The sequence below is a fragment of the Cupressus sempervirens genome, chromosome 9, assembly GCF_028749045.1.
Source record: "Cupressus sempervirens isolate cs-2001-9-10 chromosome 9, ASM2874904v1, whole genome shotgun sequence".
Classification (NCBI taxonomy): Eukaryota; Viridiplantae; Streptophyta; class Pinopsida; order Cupressales; family Cupressaceae; genus Cupressus; species Cupressus sempervirens.
The window spans coordinates 562873483-562897655 of record NC_143126.1 but is presented as its reverse complement, the minus strand read 5'-3'; the positions used below and the strand labels follow the sequence as shown (position 1 = coordinate 562897655).

Below are 24173 nucleotides of genomic sequence, written 5' to 3'. Positions count from 1 at the left end.
TTTTATTGGCTTACCATGCAAGGCACCCTTACCATCAGCAAGAGGCTAGTGGCCTAGATTTGTTAGAGTCAAACAAGAAAATATCCACAATCACTTGCATTCAACTAAACTACTTCAACATGAAAAGAAATCTACTCCAAGTGAAAGATTGAGGAAACCATGCAATACTACAAAGCAATACTAAGTAGTCCACCACGAAGAACGGGCAATGAATTATCAATTACTTTCAAAAACATTATAGCAACAATTTGATCAAGTCTCTCCCTTGGCTATCCTACTCTACTCTAGTTCTCGAATCTTTCCTCCTAGCTCTATTGTAATCTCATCTCCTAAGTTCAACTAATCTAATCAATCACAACAAAGGGCTAAGATTGATTCAAGATCAAGGGCCGAGATTTCTTCCCACAAACCCTAATTGGGGTTGCCAAATTTTCAACCAATTACATGAAGGCACCAATTCATGGACCAATAAGAAAACCACAATAATTTTGATAGCTAATGAGAAAATAGGACACTTGGCATGATGTGATTAAGTGTGCTTGAAACTGAAATTTTCTAATTGGAGGAGACAAACAATTGCCATGTCACCATCCTTATCTTGTGTTTGGAATCTTGGCTTGTAGAGTATTGCCAACATTTTTTATTTCCTCCATCCTTCAAGATTTCCTCATGGAATCGACTTGAATCACTTGCATCTTTGTGAACCTGTGAACTTCATCTTTCTTGATTCTCCTTGAACATATCCTCGTGTAGCTAGATCCTTTGCACTTTATTGCATTTTCTCTTGATTTCAATTTAATTTTGCGGGTTGATACGCTGAACATGAATCCTTCCTCCCCTCTTGAATTCCCTTGTAAAACATAAGAGAAAAGCATTAAGGTTGTGGAAAAAATCTAAAAATAAAATCACATCAATAATGAATGAAATCCATTCTAGCTTAAAACTAACCATTTTGCAAAGTCGAGGCAAATTTTAATCTCATCACAATCCAAAACCATTTATTATGATTTTTTATTTTTTTATTTCTAATTTATGTCTATAGTAACACTGGAAAGCCATTTTTCCACATCTTGTTCTCATATATGGAATTGATGATATTCAGAACAAAGATCTATTTTTAGAAAATAAACTGCACCATGCAACTCATCAAGCAAAATCATCGATCCTGGGAATAAGGTATCTATTTTTTATTGTCATCTTGTTCAACGCACAGTAGTCCACATACATGCGTAACATCCCATCCTTCTTTTTCACTAGTACCAGTGATGTTGCAAAGGGGCTAGAACTAGGAGACGTCCATCCCTTGTCAAGTAGTTCCTAAATTGTCTTTTCAATCTCATCTTTAAACTTCTTGGGATGGTCATACAGTGTGGTGATGACTAGCTTGGCGCCATCTTCCAATTCAATGGTATGCTCAAAATCATGATGAGGAGGTATATTAGGTGGCATCTATACAAAAACTCTATCATGTTTATCCAAAATGACTTGAAGCTCATCAACTTGATAGTACACCTATTGCACTCTTATAGGTTTTGTCGAAGCCAAACAATGTGCAGCCCATGCAACATCGTCATGTCAGAAGACGTCTCCATCCGACAGGCTGAAATCTCCTTCAAACCCTCATTCGTCATTCCCCTGAGGACCACCTTATTTCCATCAACTATGAAAGTGAAGTCCATTCGCTTGAAGCTTTGTGTGTACTCGTCAAGAATTTACATCTATTGGATGTTGAGAATAACCTCTATGTCATCCGAATCCACTATAAAAAAGTCCTCAGTCACTATGTAGTTGCCCATGGTAATACTCAGTTACAGAACTAAGTGTAAAAGTATTCCTCCGACCACTTACGCTTAGAAACCGACGTGTGCTTCTTTTGGTAAAACCATTTTCTTTACAAGTGATGCTTATAAAATTTAGGGTGGCTCCACTATCCAACATTTCTATGACCCTTTGTCCCTAAAGTGTTCCCCGTACCTTGAAAACTATGCACCTTGGGCTACCCACAAGAATGATGGTGCCCCCATGTTGTACAAGTGCAGCTATCCTCTTTGTTCTTCCTCAACTATCCTATTCGGGTGTCAAATCCTCTGGTTCTTCCTCACTGTCCGATATGACCTCAATATAGTGTATTTTTCCTTTTCCTAAAAATTTGTGGCATGGTTCCCACAAGTCCTTATAGTTGAAACACAATTTTCTTGTCTTGAGTTCCTGACCAGTAGCTTCACCCAACATAGGCTTCTTCAGTTGGAGTTGGTTGTCTTTTTCCTTCGAAGCCAAGAATCATTTGGTGTGTGATTAAGCCTAAGAAGACGAGGTTGATGATGATGCCATGCTGGAAACCTTCTTGATAGCTTTCAAGAGGGTGATTGGATTGAATCCTTTTACCCATCCTTTCAGCAATACTATTAAGTCATCTATGAATAGCACGGTCCGTCGTCTCTTTGATATGTCTATAAGCACTATGAAGAGTCTCTGAAACTTCGTGATGTAATTGTCCACCACCCCCTATTTGTCTTAGCTATGTCAATTCTTTAAATTTGAGTTCCAGATCTTTGCCATCAAACTGATCTATTAGTCTTTCTATAAACTTGGCATAAGTGATTATTTGGTCTTCATTTTTGGCTAAAAACTTTTATGCACTGTCCATAGACTGGCAGGATCACTGGCTCTTATACCATTGTAATGCACCTAACTTTCACACACCAAGTTGGATGCCTAATGATAGGAAAATTTGGATCCAAATGGAAGGAAGAGTAGTTAAGGTCGTACGGAGGAAAGTGCTAAGTATGGTGCATAATGTCAAGGTCGTGTAGTGTCTAATTGTTTCAAATAGGTTGTATGGTTTAGGAGGGAGCTTGGTATGGAGTAGAGGTAAGTGCATGGGTGGAAGTTGTTCGTACATGGAGGAACTGGAGTAGTGTACGAGTATGGAAGGGATGTCGTATGGTAGGAGTAGAAGAGATGAGATTGTTGTAACCGTACAAAGGATTGGAGAAGACAAATAGCATATGGTGAAATGGCATACAGTGGATGGAAGAAGACCAAAATGGCATACAGTGTTGAGAAGACTTACTATTTGTAGGGTCCTGTGGGGAAATGTTGTAGGTATAGCATGCAGGTTGTACAACAAGTAGGCATACAATCAGTCGGCCAATATTGCACGAAATTGATATTAATGTTGTTATTGAATACAAACATGCTAAATATTTGTCAAAGTTTGAATGCCAAAACACAAAGAGAGAAGCAATTTAGCCACAAATATTCTTCTAATTTGCAATAATGATGGTTCTCCAATGTTCCAAATCCGAGAAAAGTAAACCACAAGCAGAATAGGGTAGAACTAGAAGCCTACCAAAATTGCAAGGAGCAAAGTAGGGAAGATATTTCACTTCCGAAATGGCGTACAAGTAGATTCCAACAAGAATTCACAATACAAATAATAAATCCAATCACATAACTAAATAAAATAACCCAATGGACATAAATACCCCATCCAGGGAGAAACCAAGTGCCAACTCAAGGCACGACAAACACCTACGAAATAATTAAAATAGACATGGGTCCAATATATACTAAACCAATCATTTCCATAAACAAAATTTTAAATATCTTATTTATTTTATGATGGGGACTTATAGTATGTGTTAGGTTAATTATGTTGTTTCTGGGTTGTTAGTTTGTGATGAGTTTTTTGTCAATTGATGAAAATGATGGTTTGCAATCTTAACTACTTGAGGACTCCTATATATGTACTAAGTTTTTTGTATTGAGAACAATGGGTGAATTTCCATTTACTTGCATATCAATTGAATGGAATAAAACACTTTATCTTTCTAGCACTATAACTGTGTTTAAAATTCTATGTTATTTACATTCTATTCTTGTTTACTTTGTGTTGTAACATAACCCTATCAAAGTAAACAACATCATTCTAAATTCTTGCTCTCTTCACATTATTAGGTTTGTCTTCACTTGTGTCCAAAATGGATGACTTTCTACTACAATATTAAGGGTTGACACTATAAGTTTGAGATGAAGAAGTAGGTGGCCTTTATGAGCCCCTTCCTCTCCTCAAAGGATACTCCATTCTATTGGCAATCTTAGATGTATTTAATCATGGCTTGATTCATTTTTCTATTTTCTAAGCTGATTTAGGTGCAACATATTTTCCTAGACAAATTTTGAATCCAAATCCAAAAATGAAACAAAAACTAGCTTTCCCTCAATTGTAGGGATTTGTATGCTCACACCCACTATACATCCAAAGATGTCCCAAAACTTGGAATCTACTATGTCATTTCCACCTCCACAAAGATAAAATTGAGCTAATTTTGAATGAGGGTTATCAATGGAGCTAGTACAAGTTGCCATCGTAACAATGTAATGATAATCTCCACATGTCATTGGACTACAAAAATAATTTTGGAAAATAAAATGAAACTCCAACAATTTACAAAACATCTTAACCTTGGAATCATAAAAAATTGTATTAAATTTGAATTTATATAATAACTGAAGAATTGTACATTAGTTATTCAATAGAACATCAATATGTTAATACATCAATAATAAATATTGTATATAAAATTAGTTTTATATATAGAAGTCACAATACTATTTAGCAAGGTTGCATCAAGACGGGGGTACTTGGAGACTCTAGAGATTGGTAGCAATATTTGTACAACTACTTTTCCAAAATAGTAGTGGAGGGTACTCGGGGACATCAATTTCTTTAGTATAATCTAATAATTTGTAGAAAATCTGAAAATATAATTACATTGAACTTTCAAATAATGAACATTGATAAAGTCTACTGTTTAACATTGTAATAGCCCTATTTGTAATAACCAATTATTAAATATATTTGTAAGAGTTATTTATTAAATTTAATTGTAATAATATTAATGATTACTTAAATGAAAGTATATTGATTATTAATTAAATAATAAATAAGATTATCAAAAAATTAATAATTTACCAATTATCAATGTTCTATCAAATAAGTTAAATAAATAAGATTATCTAATCTAATCTAAGTTAAGTTAAATGAATTTTATTACAATGGAAGTGTTCTCGAAGAAGTTGCGGAATATAAATACCTTGGCATCGATTTCAACAAAAAACTAAGCTGGTCTAGCTGCAGGTATAAAAGGACATTAGGTGGATGGAAGGCTTTCTACGCTCTTCAGAATAGGTGCCGTGAAGCGGAGTTGTGGGATTGGAAAACTATTCAAACCTTGTTTGGTCTTCTTGTGCTGCCAGTTGTTCTTTATGGGTGTGAATTATGGGCCAGCAGCACTACTATAGCACAATGGAAACAAATCGAAGGAATCCAAAAGCGCTTGATTACAAGCAAGTTTAAAATTAAAAGCACTGTTCCATATGACATCATGCTAAGTGAAATGGGGGCTGCGCCTATTGAGGCACTTGCTATGGTTCGCCTTTTAAGCTATCTAAAAAGAATCGAAAAAATGGAAGAGGATAGATGGCCGAAAGTTGTCTTTAGTGACACACTATGTAAGCGAAAAAGGACATGGATGCAACAAAACATCAAGTGGATGAGTAAATGGAATATTCATTTCAATATGTGCCCCACAAGTAATAAAGAAATAAAGGTCTTTGTTATGGAGAAATTCTACAAGAGAAATTGGGGAAGCGAGATTGGGAGGAAGAAACTATATTATATAAATGAGTTCAACCCCACTTGTGATCAACTCGAAAAAGTGTACATAGGAGCCAACATTTCTTGGAGAGCTAAAATTCTTATTGCTCAGCTGAGAACCAACTCTCACCAACTTCGTTGTGAGACCGGGCGTTGGAAGAGGCCAAAGGAGGCTTGGGAAGAGAGAATTTGCAGATTTTGCAATTCTGGGAAAGTGGAAACTGAACAGCACTTTATTCTAGAATGTGAGGCCTACAAGGATAGCAGGGATAAGTTTGCGGATACTATATGTGACAGTTCTTGGCATAACCTGTTCAACGAAGAGTACATTGAGCAATTGGGGGGGCTCATCATCAGTCTACACAAGAGGCGAACAGCGCTACTTAAGTCTGCTTGAGTTGTCTTGCTGTCCCATAGGCTATTCTTGGCCTCGTGGACGTTAAAATTTTATATATCTATCTATCTCCCATAGCTGAATAAAATACATATTAAATAACACCAATCTAATCTAACCGTATACATAACCTAAGCGCACCACACAAACACATTGACAATTTTGGACCACCCATACACATGGCAGGACTTGATATCGAGGGAAGTCGCGCCTTTCAATGCGGGGGATATAAATACCCAACCACACAAGGTGGATAGGACCATGGAAGGCGTTTTTGGAAAAGCATCAAATAAGAAACTTATAAACCCCTTTGTACCTTGTACGAGCAGCGGATCAGACACATCACAACAGCTGTTGACTACGAGTCACGTGAGGTAAGTGTGGGTTTCTAACCATATTGGCCAAAGTCAAGTACCGAATGTCATTTTGTTTATTATAAACATAAATCTTTTATCGTTAATCACCTTGGGTAATATATGAATTAATATCTAAGTCAATAAACATTCTATGAATTACTGTTTATAAATGGATAAATATAATCAATTTTATATTTCTAAATATTGTGTTAAAGACAAATAATCAATATTATTTATATTTAATTTAGGGAGAGGTAAGAGCCCAATGTTGTCAAGAAAGGGCTTGTCTAAATCCAAGCAATTGGATCTTTGTCCCAAAATAAGGTACGGGTCAGCGACCCGTGATCTTTCGGGATACGGGCTCAGACCTATAAATTTTGAAGGAATCCATTTGCATATTTGGCATCTAGGCAACTTGGACGACATCTATACTTTCCAACCCTCAAATTAAATGATGATAATATTGATATTTTAGAAGAATAACTATTTCATATTTCAGGCAATTAATTATAAAACTTATTTTAGAAGATAACTATTTCATATTTCAGACAATTAATTATAAAACTATGTATTGAACTAATTATGTCCAATCCTACTGGGGGAAATGACAAATGTTAACTTTGAAGTTTAAGTATACAAATTAACAAATGTTATACAATCATTGTGTCAAAGTTTCAAATTGATTACATGTTGAAATTAGCTTGATAAGCAGCAAGCTGATACACAAACAAAAACAAAAATCAGAAATCTTATATCATCTACTCTTCTACATCATGATCATCCATATCAAGTCATCAACTAGAGTTCTTTCTTGGCTATTTCTCAAGAAGAAAGATCTCATAATGATCCCTAGTGTCAAACTTTCTTCTTTTTATTTTATGTGTGGGAGAGGACACCTTTTGTGTGGGAGACAGCATGAGTCTTCAAGAGACTGTAGATGAAAGTCTCTTGCAATTTGGGACATCTTAGGCAAGGTCTCTAGTACGGAAGATGTGCTCTAGTGTTCAATTCGCTAGGGGATTAGAGATGCATCTCTCTGCAACCTAGCTATTTAGTTGGGTTGGATGCTTGGCTCTATTAGTGAGAGCCTTTTGTGGTAGGCATGAGATTATGAGGTCAAGTCTCCCCCAACCCACGAAGGGCATGCCCCGCTAGTGCTCAAACTATTGGATCCTCTCCCCTATGCCCAGATTGAAACTTCATAGTAAGAGAATTGAAGCTTATTCAAATATAATAGAAACCCCTGAATAATTGTTGCTATCAGAAATGTTGGCTCACTCAAGACTAGGAAGCTATGGAGGTGAATATTGGCTTCCCTAATTGCAGGAAAACCATCCCTATTCGTGGAATAATAGTACCCCTTTCACAGAAAAATCATCCTTGTTCTTATGAAAACCATCCCTCTTCGGCATGATAGCAGAAACAATAATAAAAACCATCATATGGCATTGGTACAATGTCTCTTTGCTTCAAAACTTAGCGTGTCATTACATTCTCGGGTTTTCTAATTGTTGAAAAGTGAAGAGAACATCAAACTAAATGGCTTCAGTTTCCCTCTAAACATTCTAAAGTGTCATTGCATTGGGCCAAAACGTGCAGGTTTGGGATGTGCTTGGTAGAATTGATTTGATTCCAAAATACCAAATCCTAGACATTTTTGCAAATGTTTCTGGGTCAATTCTGATTGTGGCAGCCCCAAAGTTTAGTGCATATTCAACAATTTTTTTGGAAGATAATATAAATATGCAAAATAAACTTTTTAAAAAAAGATTGAGAAGCCTTATGAATGGTTTTTCTAGAATGCATTGAGTTTACAATATATATAGCTTTTACTTCGCAAAATCTCAAAAAAAAAATTGCATATCATCTTCAATTTTACAGTAGATTATTTGGCAAGTCCCCTACTTATACTAAGGTTTCAGGGCCACATCATCAAATATGATGCCACAACAACATGTCTTTTTTTGAAGTGACGAAAAAGGCCAAGATAAGTGAGACCACTAGTTTGTCCACTAAGTCATATTTTATTGGTGTACTAATAAGGCATCATATGATTTGTTGCTCTTTAGATCTAAAAAATACATTTCATTCAATTATGGGTAGTCATCACGATCACTAACAACTTTGAAGTAACTAGCAGTGCAATAAATGTATTTAGATATTTAATCAACAAATGCTACAATTATTGGAATATAGCCTTATTGCAGTCCAACCATCATAATGTCAATACTAGAAGGATGTGGAAGTGTTTTGCTAATTTCAAAAGAATGGTTGCATCATAGGTGCCTGTATGTCATTGCCATTACATATCAAAATGAAGACGACAATCTGCCTAAACATCTCTTGGATGCAACTTATCTCAACCTCCCACCAAAGGCAGGTACCTGATCAAAAGAGCATAAAAAATAAGTTATAGTTTGAATCATAATACCAAATTAAAAATAGATGTGCCTTATTGCTAAGATTTCATCATTTATTCCATCCTTCCCAGTAAGAGGGAGATTGAGACTACTCAAAAGTTGAAACTTGAATCTTAGTTCAAAATCCAGCAAATATCTACTTTTAATGATCTGCAAACCTGATTCTAATTACCATATGGGGTCCTTATGCAGCCGATGAATTCTCCTAGTTCTGTACAATTATATTTAACGTGTTTGGAGGCATATTGATTATAAACAAGACCCACAATTCACAGGTCCTATCAATAAATATAAGTATGACTATCACAATGGGGTTCTTGGGCAAACTCACGGGCCCAGTGAAAACCTTCTCAACCGTTAGTGATATTATTAAGAATAATTCTTATACTAAAAAAGAGTTTGGTGCTCCCAACTGATTGGGCTGGATGCAACTGAATCCTCCTAGCTAGATTCTTTTACTGGAACCTTGCAGGAGTTTTGAGAAGGGTAATAGAACACCATCTTCACATCTTTTTCCTTCCGGCATCTTTAGCAATGAGCTTGATAAGGCCGACATTGAACAACTCTTTACATTATGGGGCTAATAACATGCAACATTTTCATCCAAATTTTCACCAGAAATCTCTTTGGGCTGGGAGAACTTTCGATTTTGATATCCTTCATTCCTGCCTCAATCCTTATGTCTTCCATAAGTTTCAACCTTTGAACTTATAGATGGGTTGATAAACCCTATAGAAGCCTTGGGCAAAGAATTAGTGCCCACACATGTAAAAATCTTTTGGAAATAATCGTGAAAGATATGGCGGAGGGATTTTTCAATCTCTAGGATCCTCTCCGACTTTTGTGTCCTCTAATTTAAAAAAAATAAAAAATTATTATGGAAATGTTTAAATGTATCACACAACATTTGATGAAATCCAAAACCTCTAATGATTTTGAATATTTTGGAGAGGCATTTACCCATTCCACTATTAGCTAAAATGACATATTATGAAGGTTTTCAATTTACTTATAATAATTACAAGTCTGTGCATTTTGTTCAGGAATTTATTGCAGATCCTGTAGTGAAAAACTCAGAGATGGAATTGAGCAGACAGAAGGTGCGCCAAGACATTGACGAACTTCTCGAAGCTCTTCAATCAAGGGAGAGAGAAGTGATAAGACTGCGCTTTGGACTAGACGGTGGCATGTCTAGAACACGTAAGGAGGTTGCCTACCAATTTTGTGTTTCCAAAGAACGCATCAGGCAGATTGAAAGCATTGCTTTAAGAAAACTTAAACACCTATCTAGACACAAAGATATGAAATGTTATTTGGATTACTAACATGTTTTGCATCACCAGAGTTTTGTGAAATGTAAAATCTTGAGATATGGCAAGAAAAGAAAAGAAAAAATAGAGAAGCGTCATCTTCAGTGCCCCAAAAATTCTTTGAGAAGCATTCAAATGGAAGCATCCAACACCAAATAAAAGACAAATGCTATAATCTAGAAGGGAAAACGGTTTCTACTAATCAGAGCTACAGTCTACTTTGTCACAGTTATGATCTTGCCAAGAATCTACTGTTTCCTGGAATATGTTCCTAGATGTGCCCATGTTTCTGGCTCAGAGACCAAGAAAAATGTTTCTGGCTCAGAGACCAAGGAAATATGTTTCCAGTCAAGTAGAATGTTGCTTGCAATCAAAAACTATTTGTACAACAACTGATAAAGGCCACGCAAAAATTCACAGGTTGAAAGCATGCAGGATCTTGTAGTAAAATGATGATGAATAGAAGCAGATATTTTTAGGCCATGAAAGGATGGGAAAAAATTTCAATCTTGCCATATACCATGTAATTATTTAATGCCATCAATGCTTCTGTTTAACGCACTTTTTCAACTTTTGAGGTACAACATACAACAATAGGAACTGTTAAAAAATAGTTTTGAACTGACATAAAAATAAGCAATGGGCTTTGTGTTGGTGCATGTCATCTAGCAACCCTCTATTCGTTAGAATAGAATAACAGCTAATGAATAAACAGCTAATAATAAACTGGCACATTACTACCCATCCAATTGCCTTGGTGGAATGTAACGAGTGAAATTGAGAAACTCTGGCAGTGCAACTTGTTTCCTTAATTATATTAAAAATGGAACTTTTTTATTTTTATTTTTGGAATTTCCCTGTTTTCTAATTGATAATCAAATATAGTTTGAGTGGTAATCAACACAATGTAGCACTAATCTATGATATTCTATTAACATCAATCCTATGCATGTAAAAGCAATGCACAAGTACTATTTATAAATCACAACAAAGTTTAATTCATAAGAGATATACATCTTTCTAAATTCATATGGTCTACTAGTTAAGTATGTGATAGATGGTGCTCTATAAGAAGCAGAGTTCATTGCGTGCCTCTCCATAACAATGCATGTATTATAAGAATCCAGACCAATACCAAATAGGCTTTATTTTCAACATTCATATTCGCTTATGTTATAAATGTGTTAACAATGCATGGATTAAATCCCAAGGGATCCAAGGGGTTTAAGATCTTCCAATCAAATCTATACAAATCTTCTTGCAAAAAATGACTAATAATTCCACAAAAGTAATTAGGGTTGCCAAATTTTCTATCAAAATAAAAGCACAAAGCATACAAGAATTTAGAAGAGCAACTTCCACAAACAATTTTAAACACATATTTTATTGAAAAATGGACTGAATTATATATGATAACCACATTTTTAAAAGCTTATAATGACTAGTGAGCCACTCGTCCATCTTGAGAATACTCAACCACAAGAAACACAAGCATTGCCAAGTAGGCTGGGGTACAATAGTGCAGTTTCTATGCTGCCATGGGTTAAAGAAGGCCTCAAAAGTCTTCACAAATTTGTTGTAGGAGGTAGTGGTGGTGATTCCTAAGGCACATTATCCAAAAGAATTATGCTCATGGTGCAAGCATGTTTTCCAAATAGTTGAGTATGATTGAGGATGTCAAAATTCCAATGCTACCTTCTTGGCTTGTGCCTAAAAATATAGATGAGAATATGAACATATTTATTAATCAGAAAATAAAAAAATTATTAATAGCAATATTTGTAATAATAGGTCAATATAAGAATATAAATTTTCTCATAAAGAAATAAAGGAATTGAAATGGATCAAAGGTTGTTGCTTTAATGTTCTATTATCATTACATTAAATTTTAACAAAATTAAAACCATAAATATGTACTTAAACATTCATTTCAAGTTCTTTTTTATTAGACTAATAATAGAGGTGAAGGGTGATTCTAAAGGAAAAGTGTTAAAGATGATAAAAGTGAAAGGTGGGTTGTTTTGGCATCAATTGGAATGCATCTACAATCAACAGTAATTGGGATGCATTTAAAGTTGATAGTGTTCAAGTGTGACATTGTCTAGATTTGATGCATTGGCATCTACAATATTTAAAATGCCCTTGTCTCATGAAAGAGAATAATCATGATTAAAGACTACTCTAGAATCTAAGGAGAATCACTTTAACTAGAATGGTATATGATTCATTAAGGACCACTTTAACTTAGATATATGAAGTGGGACTCATGATCACTTTAATTTTTGCACAAAGTTTTTGTAATAAAAGGGAGGATACATGCTCCCCTCATATGGACTCTATATAAAGTAATGGAAGAAACAATTCTAATTTCTATGATCCCAAATAAATAAATAGTTTGCCTCTGCATTATTTGTTAAGAAAATGGGATAAATAAATATTTGTCTAAGTTTTGTTTGTTAAGAAATGTGATCATATAACCTTAGATCATTGAGGAAAATGAATACTTTTGCCTTGTATTGATGCCTTCAAATGTGAGGGCATGAGTTATGTGTTATATTTGGCATTTTACTAACAACATTAAAATGTGACATGAAAATAGTTATAATGTTATTTAGTGTTTTAAAGTTATGATAATATGATAGTGTGGAATAATCAATCATATAAATTACAATGCAGTAGAAATGTTAATATTTTTTAGGAAATGTGGCTTAACATCTCATCATTTAGGAGGAGGTGGAAATGGAATTGTTGTTGATGCATCCTAAAACTAGGGTTTCATAAGAGCATCAATCATTTGCAAACTCTACACGAAGAAGATCGCATGGTGTAAGCATCAATGCAAATAAAAGTTGTAAAGATAAATTTCAAGCTACAAGGGCAAGAAGGATGTAGTGGAGTGTGTTATTGGTAATGGTGAAGAATGACAAATAGAGGGAACATTGGAAGACAAATGAAGAAAGGTGATCATGATGGGGGAAAATGATGCCAGACTAGGTTATAAGGGCAATGGCACTTGTAGTCCTTCGAGGACTTCAAAGGCTAATGTTGTAGATGTGTTTGGAACTCATGAATGAGGAAGAACAAATGTTGGGGTGTGTATTTTGGCTAGAGTTTTTACTATCCATTTTAAAAGACTATGTAGAGAAGGAAGTGGTCTACAATGTTGTTGTTTTCTCAAAACTTGGAGTGATTAAAACTTTTAGGGAGTTGCAATCAAGTCAGTGTGATCTTCATGGGCGGATTTCAATTAATTGGGAATCCATTTTGGATGGTTATGGTATACTCTATTGCTAATAGGTTTTTCATTGTAGAATTTGAAAACATTTAGGATAGGAACAATGTGTTATGTGATTTTCAATGGAACTAGGAGGACAAGCATGTGTTGATTTTGAAGTTGTGGTACCTTGTCTTTCTCCTACTAGTGAAGTTTTTTATAGTTTTTTCATTTCACCTGAATCTATTTAACCTTTTTTTTCTAGCTCAATTTATGCTTTGAGGTTGTTGGAAACTCATTAGGTTATTTTTTATGGAAGATCAAGGATCTTCCAATATATTGCATTCAACTTTTGCATGGATTCTTTTAGAGATGGATGTATATGAACATATCCTTGAAGAAATAATGATTAAGACTTCAAAAAAGTTGTTGGGTGCAGTCTTTGGATTACAAAGTAATACCTTTTGGTTGTAGAAATTATTTCCAACTAGGGCATATGGCTACTCAATGTGCTAAAGAGAACACAAAAAAGGGCTTCCTAGTGGATGTAGGTCTCCCCCTTACATTATATGGTGGAAAAGAAGGGTGAGTAGCAAAAGAGCCATTCTTAGGTTGTGAATTGGGAAGTGCCACAACAACCTTCTATGCATTCATCCTAGGTGGGAAGGGAGGAGAAAAGACCTTAGGGGTCTTGAGAGAAGGGAGAAGATTAGGTTGATGTAGAAGGTCAATTTTAGCAAGGTGAATGCAATCCTATTAGCATGATGCCAAATCCCCTAAGTTGATTTCGTAGAATGACAAAAAGAGGCAACCAAGGTGGAAGATGGATGAGAAGTTGTAAAATGAAAAAATGGAAAGAATACTACATCTTTTGATATGATTATGTGTTCATGAAGTAAGGGTGGAGCTAATGGAAAATCTTGAATTTGGTATGCTTACATTTTGTGTCATAGGGTTCTATGTTAATAGACATGTTCATGGGTCGTTTTAATGAAGTGTCAAAAAAACCTCATAATCTACCACATGGACGAAGTTTTAAAAAATAGAGATTTAAAAAAAGTAAGAGAGTAGAACTTTTGCATGTTTAGTGTTTTCATTAAAAGTGCAAATGAGGGGGAAAAAGGATAATAATAATGTTGTCTTAGGCACATCTATTAGTGGTGCTATTAAAGATTTCGTCTAAGTTTTTTAACTAGGTTTTTTTCTATTTTTTTGGTCCCTCCTGTTTTGTTAACTTATGTTGGTTGCTGGTCCTTGTAAAACCAGCTTGACTTGGTTGTTGGTCCTCGTAAAACCAGCTCCTAACTTTGGTTCCTTTTTGTTTGGGGTTTCGGGTCCCCTTCAAACCTGCTTTTACCTAATCAAAACAAGTAAGAAGAAAACATAATAATTATAGAAGAGACAACATGGCTAAAATAAGTAGAATCTACTAAAGGAGAAGCACAATAATTGTGGTGCAAATAAAAGATCAAAATGAAAACCAAACAATAATGGGGAATTATAATTTTGGGTTAGCATAAAGAGAGAAGGTGAGGGACATGGTAGAGAAAATATCTAAGGGGTCTTGAGGAAAGGGAGAATATTAGAGCAATGTAGAAGGCCAATTTTAGCAAGGTGAGTGTAGTGCTACTAGCATGATGCCAAATCCCCTACGTAAATTCCATGGAATGACAAAAGGAGATAACCAAGGTGGAAGATGGATGAGAAGTTGTAAAATGAAAAAAAAATGGAACGAATACTACATTTTTTGATATGAATCTACGTGATAAGAATTATTGGTGCATACCCTTATAGACTTATATGATTTTGAAATAGGAACAATGTTTGATATCCACTCTGCATAATCAATTTCTCTGATAAAGCCTACATCGAATAATTTCTTTAATTCAACTTTGACTAGGAGTGTTGCACATGGATGCATCTTTCTGAGTTTTTGTCTTACTATTTTGACTGCTAGAGATATAGAGAAATAGTGCATTATGAGATTTGTATCTAAACATGGCATATCAGCATATGACCATGCAAAATTGATTTGTTTAGATCTGAAAACCTATAGATACTCATCTCTTTCTGACTCTAAGAAAGATGCAGCTACCTTCAGGATGCATTGGGATTGTTCTATTCTGATGTTGATAAGCAATGTTAGTTCAATGAGTATTGTTGATTGCTTCCAATAAAAATAACCAGGAAGAGTGTCAATCCTTTCATCTTTAGGTGCCTAAGAGAGGTTTTTACCATTAGACACATCTTTTATTTTTACTATTTTTGGATCTAATACTACCACATAGTTGTTTTAACCATTAGATCTATTGATTATTTTCATATTTTTACAGCTAACAGGATCAGAATTTTCACTTAAATAAGCCATTTCATTGAGTTTAACATGGATTCCTTTCTTATGATCTCCCCAAGGTAATTGATCTCTGATCTCAAGATAATCTATGATTGCATCATCATTATGGAAAACATCAAGTTCAGGAATAGGAGGTGAAGCCAAATAGATAAGTTCAGGATGTAATAGTGGTAAGGGATCGCTTGAGTCATTTTCAAAGGTGGTAATGGTATTAATAGAGAAATTCTCAAGGTTTGGGAATGTATCAACAAGGTCTATTTCCTTACTCTCATCTGAAATGTCATGTTCCTAATAAATCTCTCTTTCTTTATGATAATCATGATTTGTATAATATGGGATTAAATCTAATGAGTTTGATTGTGAACTTTCTCCCTTATGCTATGAGTTACTATAAGTCCTAACAATGTCAATTTGCCTATCTTCAGCGAGAATAGATAGCTCATCTCATTCACATATATTGGAATCATATTCATTGAAATCACTATACTCTTGTTTATCTCAAACCTAATTGAGTAATTCTTGTGTAACCTTTTGTTTCACATATATGATCTAGTCTATAGCCCAATCTTGTGGTATCTCTTTGATAATTTGGATTCTTCAAAATGGGTTGTAAGACACCTTCTCTTTGCAAGCCAATAGGTTCACTTCCTTTGTATCTCATTTTTACCAAGATAGCATATCCTTTTCCATAATCTTTAGGAAATATAAGTTCACACTTGATGGTCTCTTGTTTCCTCTCTTTGTAGAGGAATTGTTCATCATTTTTGTCATTTTCTTCATCCGTTAATGTGCCTCCACTCACAAAAGTGACAAAAATAGTAGTAGAAGGTGGTTCTAACTATTAGGTTATTATCAAAGATCTTCCATATGACCTAGGAGATAAGGGTAATTATGTGATACAAAAAGGCCCAAGGTATATTCTCCCATGCTCAGTTCTTCGACATCAACTTTTAAGTCGAGTGACTTGGAATTAGATGCTATATTATTAGGATCATGAGTAAGAGATGTGTATATAACTCAATTGTGTTGTATTAGATAATTTATTGATGGCTTCATCGTATTGCAATACTGAAAATCATTCGGATCTCCTTTGATTGTTATCTCTTGTCCTTCGTGAGGGGATTTTAGACATTGATGAGATGTTGAAGGAATTGCTTGCATAGAGTGAATCCAAGGATGTCCCAAGAGAATATTATATGCTAGCTCCATATCAAGAACTTGACAAGGTATGTATTTTGACCACAGGACCAACTCTTATAGGTAATATAACCAATCCTTTAGATGCCCTTTCTTGTCATCATAAGCTTTAATTATAATTTTTTTATGATCTACTGCATTTTTAGAAAGTCTTAGTGCAAGGACTAGTTTTAGAGTACATATATTCAAGCTAGCTCCTCCATCTATAAGATCTATTTTAATTTTACGATTTTGTACAAGGAATTCAATATTGAGTGGAACATTATGAGGTTGGTGAAAGGCAAGATCATCATTTTTAGTAAAGGATATGAAATGTGGTGAGCTCAAATGTCCCACCATAGCTTGGAATTGATCATGATCTAGATTTGTAGGTATTGTGGTCTCTAAAATAACTTTTTCAAGAATTTCTCTATTTGATGTTAACAACTACAAAAGCTCTAATATGGATATCTAGGATGGTGTTTTCTTTAATTGATCCAAAAAGTTGTATTGTTTTGATGTCTTGAGTGTAGACTTTGGTACATAGACCACTTTTGTTTGAGATGTGGTTGTTTTGGATGAGACACCTTGGAGTGTAAACTTAGCTTGATTTCTAGTGGTAGCATTAACTTCTTCAAACTCATCCTTCTCATGAAAGGTAATGACAATTGCATAATACTGAGAAAGATCACATTCAAAGATGTTGTTAATGTACATGTAGGATGCAATACTTTAACTAGCTTGATTATCATTCTTCTTGTTGGAGGCATTTCCTCTATCATGATCTAGAAGTGGATCTTTGAATGTAGTTATGTGTCTCATTTGAAGTATGTCCATTAATGTTTACTTCACCGCTCTCAACCAAATCTTGTATCACATGCTTTAGTCTTTGAAAATTATTTGTTCTATGTCCTTTGCCTCTATGGAATTCACAATAGTCATCATCATTCCACCATGATGGTTTCACTTTTGGTTCATAATCTTTTACTTTAGGAAGTGTCATAAGTTTTCGAGTGATTAACTTCCTCAAATTCAATTCAAGAGATTCACCTATGGGAGTAAATGCTCTTTTCTCAAGTATGAAAGATGTTCTCATGAAAGATTTGATTATTTCATTGATTGTTTGGGACATCTTGAGTATTTTGATTTGTTTGAGGAGTAGTAGATTTATTTCCTAGTTTGAGTACTAGTTGTGATTTCTTGACATTTTGAATATCTACTACTCCATCACTCACAATGTTCTTTTTTTTTTTCCAATATATAGATTTTTCATTGTTGGTATTGGAATTGTTTTTGTTGAGATTTGACGAGCTAGCATTTTCTTTTGTGTAAAGTTAGAGTTCTCCTTTTTGGATCATAGTGTCTTTCAATTTTTACACCATTTTCAATGAGATTTTTGAAGTTTGGTGGACATTGTAATTGTACTCTATAGCTCATGCCTAGTGTAAGATTTTTTATAACGATTTCCATTTTCTCATGTTCAAGAATGATTTTTAGATATTTTGACAAAAGGTGACGCCATCTTTGTAAGAAGGTGAGAAATGGTTCTCCATTCTTTTGTTGTGTGTTGCAAAGGTCTAACATTGTCACCTCGTGTCTAATATTGTAGGAATAATGTGTTACAAACATAACAACTATCTCATTAAAGGACTCGATACCGGGTGGTAACTTAGAAATCAATTCCTTAGCTTGGCCTCCAAAACTTCATGGAAATACTCTCATAAGGTAAGTCCCATCATGAGCTACTTGAATGTAGGTAGCACATAATTCTCTAGCATGATCTTGTGGATCCATATTCCCTTTGTATTTGTCAACACAAAATTCTCTAGCATGGTCTTGTGGATCCATGTTCCCTTTGTATTTGTCAAATTTGGGAACCTCAAAATGAGGAGGAAATGGAATAGGATATGGACATATGTCTTCTAAGGTATACCTTTTGGTTGAAGATCTAGTTTAGATTTCTTGGAATTTTTGTTGAAGCATTTGGACCAGTTGCACTAGAGGGTCTAATGATAATGTATGTTCATACAAAGTATTCCCTTGAGTATTGACTCCTTGAGGATTTGGACTATAAGTGTTCATACTAGGAATATTGTAACCTTGTTGATGAGATCCTTAGAATGTTGGATTTTTTGTTGGAAAGGGCCTGATTGAACATATTGTGTAGGTATTTGTTGAACATAACCTTGAGAAGAACCATGTTGGGGATAACGTTGTTGTGTAATACCTTGTGGGGTCATCCTTGGTTGATAAGATCCTTGATATGTTGAGATTATTTGTTAGGAAGGACCTTGCGAGGTTACATTTTTTGGACTAGGAACTTGTTGGATTACACCTTGTTGAGAGACACTTGTTGGGTATAACCTTGTTGAGGAGGTCCTTGTAATGTTACAATTGGTGGATTAGGACCTTGTTGGGTTACACCTTGTTTAGGAGACACTTTTTGGGTATAACCTTGTTGAGAAGGTCCTTGTAATGTTACAATTGGTGGACTAGGACCTTATTGGGTTACACCTTGTTGAGGAGACACTTGTTGGGTATAACCTTGTTGCGAAGGTCCTTGTGAGCTTACAATTGGTGGACTACAACCTTGTTCGGTTACACCTTATTGAGGAGACACTTTTTGGGTATAATCATGTTGAAAAGGTCCTTGTAAGGTTGTAATTGGTGGACTAGGACCTTGTTGGGTTACACCTTGTTGATGAGATGCTTTTTAGGTATAGCCTTTTTGAGGAGGTCCTTATAAGGGTAAATCTTGTTGAGTAGTATCTTGTTGGATCAACCCTTGAGATGTTGAACCTAATAAAGGACCTTGAGAAGATGCATTTTGTTGAATGAGATCACGTGATGGTAACGGACCTTGTGAGGTTGAACCTTGTTGAAAAATATCTTGTAGGGTAAACCTTTGTTAAGGAGGTCCTTGATCATAAGAAGTAGTCCTAAGTTGATTGGGATCAAAATCAATAGGAATTTTGACACCTTGTCTTGCAAGTACCATGAAGTATCGCTCTTTATCTACGTATAATATCTTTTTTCATTATCTTTTGAAACCTAGGATCTTTCATGGCTTCCTTAATCTCTTCTTCAGTTGGTTCATCATCCATTGAGTATTTAGATGACCTAATAGTTTTTTTGGGCCAAGGATTCTCATATGTATTTGTTTCATCCATGTTGTCTTGATGTTGTTGGGATTTCAGCTTTTGAGCTCTGGTTTGAACTACCATAAAATATCAAAGTATAGATGTTGGTTAAGGATTTACTAAAGTGTTGAAGATTTAGATGTAGAAAATGAAACTCTAAATCTATAGGAGATAGGTACTCACTATGATGCTGACAAAGAGGATTCAAAATGTAAATCCAAGTATGTTTATAGATAAAGGATGATAAATTGTGATAAGGAAACTCACTAAGATGGAATTGTTTAGCACTAGAAATTGATGGTGGATGATTTTTAGGATTTTGATATGGTAGACTAGAAGGATGTAAAACAAAAATGATGTTCAAACATGTATTTTGGCTCTATGAAAGTTTCAATTGTTGTCAGAAATGGACTGACAAACCAAATGGGTATCCAAAAGTGTTTTCTATCTTTTTCCTAAAAAGATATCTGAAGCTCTCTATCATAGATGTGCAGTAACAAATGCACAAATAGACTAAACAAATGAATAGATAATAGTGATAGATGTGGGGTACTAAGTATTATAAATGTGCCAATGTAATGAACAAATGCACAGGAACAATATACAAAATCATAAAAACACAATAAAAAACACAGATAAATTTACTGAAAGTACATCAGAAAATGGCATATGCACAAGTATAAGACAGAAGCACAACAACTTATGAAAAATACAGAACTCTAATGGAATTTGGAAAATTTTGTTTTGATTTTGAGTTTTTTATTGTTTTCTCTGATTTTTGGAAAGAAAATATGCACACACATAAAACAATATGAATGATCCCCTAAAAGTAATTCTAAAATGCAATGCACAAACACATCACAATCCTAGGTTGGCCAAGACAACAATTATTGAATTCCCACTTAGACTAGGTTCAGTCATGCTAACTCAATGTGGATAGAATGGTAGCTTGGAGGCACATGATCCCCCTTATATTGCACTCACTTGTTGGGCACACCAAGCTATGAATTCCAAGGGTGATGAAACCCCAAGTAACCACTACCCCACAATAAAGCCACACGAGGTGTGGGATGTCTTTAGGGATCCTTAGTGCTAGTAGATATAAGTTTTCTAGCAATCTAAAACAAAATACTTAGTAAGTGCATCCCAACATAACAATATTACAACCACTCCACAAAACTTTCATCCCAATGGATTTTTATTTATAGTAGAATTGGAAGAGCTTCGTGTTAGCCCATTACCACTTGGGTTGTTCCCTCTCACTGGCTCTCCTAAAGAAAATTTGCAAAGGCAACCCCTCTAAATATTAGTGCAATGTCTCTCTTACACCCAAGATCCATGAATGGCAATGGGAGATGATAATCCTTTGTACTAAAATTGGGAAAACATAGGACATGGCTATTCCACAAGACATAATTGACACAATGATCTAATCTAAAGAACACAAATGAAATCAAAAAGCATATCGTATTTTAGGACCAAATCAAGGTTATGGTTTTCATTTAACAATCTCTTATAGTAACCTACAAAATAAGGGACAATCAAATATGTTTTTGAGGGGCCTTCTATACAACATCTACAAAACAAGCCTTGAAAACTACCAGACTGAACATCAACTCATTTGAATGTGAGAAATCTAAAATGCAACTACAAAATTTATCAAAATATGACTACTAAAATGAATGTGTAGTTCTACAATACATATGTGCAATAACAATAAACAAAAGCATAGATGTTAGACAAGCACAGTAGAAAGAAGTACAAGCACATATAGAAGAAACATAAGTGCAAAATAAATGGATGAGAGTTTCTAATGGACAGATGTAAGCTTCTAGTGAATAGATGCATAGGATGAACAAATGTGTGATAGAAAGTAATAGAAGCATAGGAAGACAGAACAAATGCACAAAAATTAATGGAAGCATAATGAAAATGAACAGATGCGCAGGTCTGTAGAATGGATGTGCTAAAGTGACCTGTAAGTCACCTGCACACATAAAAACTTCAAACAAAGATCAAATTTTGGGGGTTGGGCCCAACGGTGGGCACAAAAAATGTATGCAAAAATTAGTGATAATGCCTAAACAATCAATCTAAGCTAACAAATGCATACATTATGAAGGATTACAAATCAAAATAGAATCTTTACCTTTCCTTACTAGCTATAATGTGCCTCCATTTTCCTTCTAAGCTTGAGTTTCCTTATTCCTAAGCCCTCATATCGTGATCAACACCCTTCTTCAAGATGCTTCAAGGTTTTGGAGATTGTGAACTTCAATGTAAGATCCTATCAAATGATCCTAGGATGCTAAATACAAATGATGATGAATGGATGAAACAATTAAGATTCTAATGGAGATTGGATGAACAACTATGGAGTTGATGGTTAATTGTTGAACTCTCTAACTACTAATTGTGATTCTAAGTGTAATTCTAATTCAAAATCTAGGTGTAATTGTAAGTGTTGATATGAGGGGATAGAGGTTCCTTTTATATATTCTGAGAAGATCCTAGTCTAGGTGGCAACATCTAACAGTGGAGAGACAATTTAGGACACATGGATGGATGAGATTGACTTGGCTGGAGAAATGGAGTAAATCAAGGATTTAGTTGAGATGTGAGAGAAAATTTAGGAAGAGGAAAGACACATGGAAAATCTCTCATCAAGACTTCTTGAGAGGACCCTAACTTTAAGGAGGACTAAAAGACTTAGTCATTTAAGTGAGTGGATAATTAAGTAATTTAAATAAATCACTTAATAAGATTATTTAGATGACTTAGGATAATGTAACTGACTTAGGTGAATTCGCTTAGTAAACTAAATAATTTATGAATACTAATAGAAGAAGAATATAGATTAACTATAAAAATATTTAATTAATTAGCAAAAATTTAATTAACTTAATAAAATATTCAATTTATTAAAGTAATAGAGTAGAAATATTAATTAAATATTAAAATTATTTAATTAAGTGACTTGACAATTTTAAGTGTAGACACATTGTAATTTGTTGCATCGCCTAAATTGATCCTATCATGTCTAATCATAAACTAGAAACATGTATCACGTGCCTAATCACTAATTATGCACTATGAATATTGTTGAATCACTAATCATTAATCATGCACTATAATATATTGCATCACCTAAATTAAACCAATCATGTCTAATCATAAAATAGAAACATATATCACATGGACCATAAACTACAAACATATATAACATGTCCAATCATATATCAAATCATATAAATATGTCAAGTATCATAAATGGACCATAAACATGTACAGAGATCAATACATATAAATGTCAAATCATAAATGTATATGTTCGAAAAGATCAATGATAAAGTAAGCATATCACATGTCCTAAACTAGAGAGTCATCTAGACACATACGAATAGAAAGACCCTCTTATCGAAACTCAAGAGAATCATGTGTCTATGGAGTATCAATTGACCCCTACAAATCAAAGTATGACAATTAGTTAGACATACATATATATATATGGGAACTAATTTAAAATATTTATACAAATTTAAATGCATTGACTCAAGTGCATGTGAACAAATTATTTTAAAATCCTATTTAAAAATTACTTGAGCACTAGTGGGTATTGCATCCATTAGATTTGTACCTGTTGGAAATAATAATGAGAAAGTAAGTTCTAAGAGGGGGTGGGGGGGTGAATCAGAACTTAAAACTTTTACCTCTAAAACATTTCACCGTTCATCCATCTCATAACTTAACATGTAAACTAAAATAAGTAACCGTTCATCACATCCAAAGTGTAAAGTAAACCAACACATAACACATAAGATTTTGGTTACCCAGAAACCCTTCAATGAGAAGGTAAAACTAGGGTGGGGATGACACTCACAAATCTTCACTATTGCTATTGTAAAGTATGGTCAATTATGGCTACAAAGTTTTGATCATAATCTATGATCTACCCTATGAAAGGTCTACCTTGTTAAAGGCTTACAAGATTGTTAGGTCTCACCTTGATTAAATGATTTAAATTGACAACTAAGTAAGCACTATTTTAGGAGATTTACAAAAGTCTGTTAGGACTACTCTGTATCACCTGTTAAAATGATTTAGCACCTAATCCTTCAGTTAACACCTTGTTTCTTGATGTCAGATCT

The 24173-nt window shown here is 34.4% G+C and overlaps 1 protein-coding gene across 4 annotated transcripts in view; it reads left to right on the top strand.

Annotated features, from left to right (window-relative positions):
- Positions 1 to 24173, top strand: part of LOC149539895 (uncharacterized) — a 148349-nt gene that overhangs the window by 96521 nt on the left and 27655 nt on the right. For 3 of the 4 annotated variants that reach the window (XM_089801116.1, XM_089801114.1, XM_089801115.1), the window contains one exon: positions 9876 to 10712. The exons of the other annotated variant lie outside the window; for it this stretch is intronic. In XM_089801116.1, the coding sequence (XP_089657242.1) occupies positions 9876 to 10157 (282 nt within the window). In that variant the 3' untranslated portion in view covers positions 10158 to 10712. Of the gene's footprint in view, positions 1 to 9875; positions 10713 to 24173 lie in introns of those variants that run through there. 4 annotated transcript variants of the gene reach the window in all.